The sequence below is a fragment of the Phaenicophaeus curvirostris genome, chromosome 5, assembly GCF_032191515.1.
Source record: "Phaenicophaeus curvirostris isolate KB17595 chromosome 5, BPBGC_Pcur_1.0, whole genome shotgun sequence".
Lineage (NCBI taxonomy): Eukaryota > Metazoa > Chordata > Aves > Cuculiformes > Cuculidae > Phaenicophaeus > Phaenicophaeus curvirostris.
The window spans coordinates 64,470,622-64,477,406 of NC_091396.1; the positions used below are offsets into that span (position 1 = coordinate 64,470,622).

Genomic DNA, 6,785 nt, shown 5'->3' on the forward strand with positions numbered 1-6,785 from the left:
GGGACAGGACAGGAGGGAATGGCCTCAAGCTCCGCCAGGGGAGGTTCAGGCTGGACATTAGGAAAAAATTTTTCACAGAAAGGGTCATTGGGCACTGGCAGAGGCTGCCCAGGGAGGGGGTTGAGTCACCTTCCCTGGAGGTGTTTAAGGCACAGGTGGACGAGGCGCTGAGGGACATGGTTTAGTGTTTGATGGGAATGGTTGGGCTCGATGATCCGGTGGGTCCTTTCCAAGCTGGTGCGTCTGTGATTCTGTGACCCTCCGGTACGTTGTTGGGGTCCCTCCGGCCCCGTGAGGCGGCTGCCGGGGCCCACGCTGGGGGCGGTGTCGGGGCGGTCCGGGGGCGGTGCCGGGCGGGGCGGGGGATGCAGGGGCTGGTGCGGGAGCTGGGGCTGCGGGCCGGGCCGGCGCTGCGGTTTGGGCAGCGGGCGGCGGGCGGCGAGGGCGGCGTCGTGTGGGACGCGGCTCTGGTGCTCGCCAAGTTCCTGGAGCGGGGGGCGCCGCCGCTCGCCCGCCGCCGCGTCCTCGAGCTGGGGGCGGGCACCGGCGCCGTGGGCATCATGGCCGCGGCCCTGGGGTGAGGACAACCCTTTCCCCCTCCCGCCTTCCCTGTCCCCCCTCGCCTTCCCTGTCCCTCCTCCCGCATTCCCTTCTCCCCCCTCCCGCCTTCCCTCTCCCCCCTCCCGCCTTCCCTCTCCCCCCATCCCGCCTTCCCTCTCCCCCTCCCGCCTTCCCTTCCCTTTTCCACCCCCTGAATTTTCCCCCTGAATGTTCCCCCTGCCACCCCGCTCCACTCCCTTCCTCCCTGCTGCCGACCCCTGTCCCCCTGCAGCCTCCCCGACACCTGCTCTGTCTCCTGCCACCCTGATGCCTTCCCTTTCCACCCTGTTTCATCCCCTTTCACCCTTCTGCATCCCCTGCTGCTGCCCTTGCCACCCTGAGTCTTCCCCCTGCCCCCCATGATGCTTTTCCCTTCCCCGCTGCCATGTCCCCTTCCCCCCCTCCACTCCCTTTCCTTCTGTTCCAGCCCCTTCCCCCCTGCTGCCTCCCCTGCCCCTCTGCCATGTCCCCTTCCACCCTGCTCCATCCCCTTCCACCCTGCTGTGTCCCCTTCCCCCTGTTCCGTCCCCTGCCACCCTGATGCTCCATCCTCTTCCTCCCTGCTCTATCCCTTTCCACCCTGCTGTGTCCCCTGCCCCTCTGCCATGTCCCCTTCCACCCTGCTGCGTCCCCTGCCACCCTGATGCTTCCTCCTTCCACCCTGCTCTGTCCTCTTATCCATGCGAAACCTTTTAGCTTCTGGCACCGGGGAGGCCCGGGCTGGGGCTGAGCCGTGACCCCCTGCGTGTCTTGCAGGGCGAACGTGACGCTCACCGACCTCGAGGAGCTGCAGGAGCTGCTGGCGGTCAACATCGAGATGAACCGGCACCTGCTGACTGGGTCCATCCAAGCCAAGGTACTGAAATGGTTTGTATGAGCCTTTTTTGCTTCTCTTTGGCTCTCGCGGGGTGCTGGTGCCGTTCCCAAAATTCCCTCGCTCTTCCCATAATGCCCTCTTAGATCCCAAAGCTCCCTCTTGCTTTGTGTAATTCCCCGATGCGCTCAGGAGCGCGGCTTTAAAAAGAGCACCTTGGTATCAGAGAACAGCCCTTCACTTCGTCGTAGAATCATAGAATCATTTGGTTGGAAAGGATTCCCGTAGTTCGCTCTTGCTTTGTGTAATTCCCGAATTTTCTTGGGAGCACGGCTTTAAAAAGGAAGCTCAGCGTCAGAAGTCAGCCCTTCGCGTTATCATAGAATCGTTAGGTTGGAAAGGACCTTGGACATCATCAAGTCCAACCATACCTGCCCACTACCAAACCAGATCCCTGAGCGCCTCATCTACCTGGCTTTTAAGCCCCTCTGGGGACAAGGGGGAATGGTTTTAAATTAAAAGAGGAGAGGTTAAACTAGATCTTAGGAAGGTTTTTTTCTTTGCTGAGGGTGGGGAGGCCCTGGCCCAGGTTGCCCAGGGAAGTTGTGACTGCTCAGTCCCTGGAGGTGTTCGAGGCCAGGTTGGATGGGGCTTGGAGCCCCTGATCCAGTGGAAGGTGTCCCTGCTCACTGCAGGATTTTGGGCTGGATGACCTTCATGGTCCTTTCCAACCCAAACCATCCTGTGATTCTATGACTCCACAATTCCGCCACCCTTCTGGGCAGCCTCTGCCACTGCCTGAGAACCCTTTCCAGGGAAGAGATTTTTCCTGATATTTAATTTAAGCCTCTCCTGGTGCAACTTGAGGCCATTTCCTCTCGTGTAGTTCTTCTCTACTCAGTCCTTGAGTAGTTTGGATGTTTTTTGTTGTTTGTTTTATTACTGAAGCCTGTTCTCACTTCTTTTTGCTTCTTTTTAGGGGTGAAGATGTAACAGAGTTTCAGCCTCCCCCCGATTACATCCTGATGGCTGATTGCATTTACTACGAGGAGGTAAATGAGGACTTTGCAAAGCCTGTATGGAAAGCTTCCCTGGGAAGGGCATGGGTTTAACGTGAGAAGCATTCAAATAAATACCGTGCTTGCATCTTGGTCCCTGTAGTTTAGAGGAACATGTAGAACAATCACAGAGTCACGGAATGGTTTGGGTTGGAAGGGACCTCAAAGCCCATCCAGTTCCACCCCCTGCCATGGGCAGGGACACCTCCCACTGGATCAGGTTGCTCAGAGCCCCATCCAACCTGGCCTTGAACACCTCCAGGGATGGGGCAGCCACCACTGCTCTGGGCAAACAGTTACAAGACTGGAAAAGAAAACAGGACTGGAAAAGGTGTTTTTAACAGACCCGGGGCCATTTGAGATACAACCAGAGACTTTTTTAATGTTTAAAACCCCCTCAGACGTCATATTTGTGCCCCCTCCCCCCTTTTTATTTTATGTTGGGAATGAAGTGTGAAGCAAAACATTGTGGCTGATAGTTGTGGACTGCCTGGTGAGTGAAGTTTAACAGTGCCCTGGCTGCGCTGTTTGGGTCCTCATCTCTCTTTGGGAAGGTAAAAGGAGAAATGATGCTCCAGTGACGTGGGTGTTGCTGTCTGCCCCATCTCCGGAGCTGTGGCGCTGTCGGATGAGCACAGAAACCTGATAGAAAGTGTTAGGAAAGGGAAATGACTGGAAGAACCCTGTGTCCCGATGCCCTTTGGGTGGTCTTCCAGCATCGGCTCCCTGCGTGTTGGTCCTGTTCCCGTACGTAGTGGTCTGGATCTGAGCCATATTCCAAGAATGGTTGAGAAAACTCTCGCTTTTGAAACACGTCAAGAACCAGGCATCCTTGTGTGCCTCAAGGGAATGCCCGCTCAGCAGCGTGGGATGTTTTGGTTTTGATAGTTTGGTTTCCTTGATCAGTCTCTGAAACTTCTCCAACGCAGCCTCACTTTCTCCTCTGCTTCCCAGCTTGCCCCCATGTTCGTTTTGTCCTAGATAGAGTACTAAAAATAACTTCCTAAAGAGCAAAATGGGAAATATCTCTCTTGGGTGAAGACTTTCTCTAGTTAGAGGGTATTGTGTCAGTAAAATGAACTTGAAATCTAGGTGGGAAACGCTTACCCTCTTTTGGGCAGTCTTTAGAACCGCTCCTGAAGACGCTGAAAGACCTCACCGGCCCCGATACGTGCGTCTTGTGCTGTTACGAACAGAGGACTATGGGAAAGAATCCTGAAATTGAGAGGAAGTACTTTGAGGTAAGTGTTTTTTAATGCGTGCTTTTGGAACACTAAGAAAATACCTTCGATACTGGAGGCCTTTGTACTGGCTCAGGTGAACATCGGTGGCAGTCACTACATGTGCAAATTCAGGTTGCCTGCACAATGTAGAGGAGAAGCTTTTGACCTTAGACGGGGCAGAAAACCTGGATGGTAACTCTTGAAGTTATCATCCAATTCATCAGCAGAGACTTTCTGGGTACTTACTGAGGTTTCCTTCCTTCCAAAGGTCAACCTAACCTTTCTTGCCTTACTCAACTGTATTGATGGGCCTGTTAAGCCTGGAGAAGAGAAGGCTCTCGGGAGACCTTAGAACAGCTTCCAGCACTGAAAGGAGCTCCAGGAAAGCTGGAGAGGGACTTTTTACAAGGGTCTGGAGTGACAGGACGGGGCGGGAATGGCTTTAGATCAGAAGGAGGAAGATTTAGATTAGACATTAGAAAGAAGTTCTTCACAGTGAGGGTGGGGAGGCCCTGGCCCAGGTTGTCCAGGCCAGTGGTGGGGAGGTGTTCAAGGCCAGGCTGGACGGGGCTTGGAGCAACCAGATCCAGTGGCAAGTGTCCCTGCCCATCACAGGGGGGTTGGAACTGGATGGGCTTCGAGATTCCTTCCAACCCAAACCATCCCATGATTCTATGATCTCTCCTGAGGTTGTGGGGCTGTGCAGGATTTAATGCTGCACGTCCAAGGGCTGCCAAAAAGCGTCCCTTGTGCATGAGTGCTGGATTATCCATAACACTACTACTACAAGAAAGGGGAAGGGCAGGAATTGTATGTGTTAATAACAGCACTTCTTTGATAATAAGCCGTGCGTCAAACTCTTGTGGGGCCCTGGCTGCGAGGAAGGCTGCTATAGTTGACATCAGCTCTGCCAAGGTGCCGCTCCCACAATCCACACATTAAGTGTGAGGTGTTTCTGGATGATTTCTGCTTGCTTGTGATTTATTTCCCTCCTTAGCTTGCCGGGTTCAGCCAAGTTTATCTCCTGAGCGCTCTGCAGAGTTGATGCTGGGATTTTTTAGCCTGTTTTCCCTCTTTCCCTCTGGCTGAGATGCTAGCAGACAGAGGCAGGTGCTGTGGTTTGGCTTAGCTCTTTGAGGATGGGAGGAAGCACAGTGTCTTATCACAAGCTTTTAGGTTCTTCTTAAATGCTGCAAGACATCTGTTGCTTTGAACTGGCCCTGGAGTAGATAAAATGAGAGAAAATGTGCTGCATGGGGAAGGAAATGGCTTGCAGGTTGGTCAAAGCCTTTAGAGGAGTGGTGGGAGCGTGGTGGTTCGGTCCTCCTCAGGTTTTTTGCCCTCGTGCAGTGCATTCTGGGACCACTTTAAGGGAACGTGCTCGGTTCAGAAGGGCAGCCAGTCTGATTTGAATTTCTTTGTGTGTTCTCTGATAACCAGCTGCTGCAGGTGGACTTTGAGCTGGAAAAAATTCCTCTGGATAAGCACGATGAGGAGTACCGCAGCGCAGACATTCACATCCTGAACATCCACAGGAAACCAACGGTAGGTTGATTTAACCGGCACGACAAACGCTGCCAGGAATTCCCAGAGCTGCTGTTTTCTTGGCACACCACGAGCGTTCCAGGGGTGACGCTGAAACAGTGTGTGAAATGCCATTAGGGACCCTGGAGAACTGCGAGGTGAAACTCTGCTTGCACAAAGCAGCCCCTTTGTCCCGGTGCCCAGCACTCTGCCAGGAGGTGGCCTTTGTCCCCAGCTGGGCCATCCTGGAGCTGCGTGCCGACTTCCTCCTCTGTTTCCCACTCCAGAGTGCGTCAGGATCTCAAAACTGGAGTTCTGAGGTGCACCAAAGGAATAGAAACAATATACCTAGTGCTGATTTTAGTACCGTGTGCTGGGCTGGACAGCCCTCTCTGCAAAACTGGTCTCCCCAGAACCAGTCTTGGCGCCTACAGGGCTGGTTAAATCATTATTTGGTTAATTGATGAAGCAGGCAGTTTTATGTGTAGAAAGTCTTTCGCTGACACGACATGTGGGCCCAGTGCTTAAACAGGAATGGGCCACTTAAAAATCTGTGCTGTTCTTCAAAATCTCTTTGCAGAGTTTTCCATCTTGAGATCTCTGACCACATCATCCGTCCTCTGGCCACTGGGAGAGCTGTGGAAAAGAGGGAGAGGGTATAGAATAACACCGCAAAGGGACTGTCTCCAGCGTGGTTTGTGACTCATCTGCGGAAAATGGCTTCTTGGTGGTTAGCTTAGCACGGGGCACTGGCTGAAACAGGCTCATTGGATTCAATCCACCAGTAGCGCCTTCCAGGACAGACGTGAGCTGTCGATGGCTGCAGGCTGGGGCAGAAAACACAACCAGAGCTTCACCCAGAGCAGCCTGAGTGCGTGTTTTGGTCACCTCTGCTGCTCAGCCACTTGTTGGAGCAGCGAGCAGCTTGCCGAGTGCTCATGGAGCAGATTCACGACACCACTCCGCTCTCTCCATCAGGAGAAAACTGCGAGACGCCTCAATCACCCAGCCCCGGATGGCCAGTCAATAAAACTTCCACAGCTGAGATGTTTGGTTTTTTTTCTCCCAAGCTCTGGTTTCTGTGTCGTTTCTGCATTGCAGAGATCCTGGGAGTCATTCCAGGAGCAGGATGTCCTGGAGGTAGGTGCTGTACAGACACAACACAATTGCTGATTGGTTTCAGTTGGAAAAGACCTTTAAGATCACCGAGTCCAACCATCCATCCAGCCCTGCTAAGTTTGCCACCAGAATATATCCACGAGTATGACATCTACCCATCTTTTAAACCCCTCCAGAGACAGGAACTCCACCACCTCCCTGGGCAGCCTCTGCCAATGCTCAACCCTTTCAGTAAAGAAATTCCTCCTGATATCCAACCTAAATCTCCCCTGGTGTATCTTGAGGCCATTTCCCCTTGTCCTGTCACTCGTTACCCGGGGTGGAATTGTTCTTCCTTTCCATTCCACCTGCGCTTTTCTGGTACAAGGATCCGCAGCGTTTAAATGTGACGCCTTCTGGCGAGCAGGTTGGCTGTGGCTGTTGCTATTCCTCACCACGCTGCCTCTT

General features: G+C 53.5%; 1 protein-coding gene across 1 annotated transcript; it reads left to right on the forward strand.

Moving 5' to 3' along the window:
* The first annotated feature begins 358 nt into the window (after positions 1-358).
* Positions 359-6,429, forward strand: VCPKMT (valosin containing protein lysine methyltransferase). Its single transcript, XM_069856920.1, has 6 exons — positions 359-577; positions 1,357-1,467; positions 2,394-2,466; positions 3,594-3,713; positions 5,136-5,240; positions 5,800-6,429. The coding sequence occupies exons 1-6, from the start codon at positions 366-368 to the stop codon at positions 5,812-5,814; spliced, it is 636 nt and encodes a 211-aa protein (XP_069713021.1). The 5' UTR covers positions 359-365; the 3' UTR covers positions 5,815-6,429.
* The last annotated feature ends 356 nt before the right edge of the window (positions 6,430-6,785 follow it).

What these genes read in the sequence shown, in the direction of transcription:
- VCPKMT (XM_069856920.1), top strand. Translation starts at nt 366, where the DNA reads ATGCAGGGGCTGGTGCGGGAGCTGGGGCTGCGGGCCGGGCCGGCGCTG. An exon ending in CAAGCCAAGGTACTGAAATG is followed by an intron (nt 1,468 to 2,393) that starts GTTTGTATGAGC and finishes GCTTCTTTTTAG; the next exon opens with GGGTGAAGATGTAACAGAGT. An exon ending in ATTGCATTTACTACGAGGAG is followed by an intron (nt 2,467 to 3,593) that starts GTAAATGAGGAC and finishes TCTTTTGGGCAG; the next exon opens with TCTTTAGAACCGCTCCTGAA.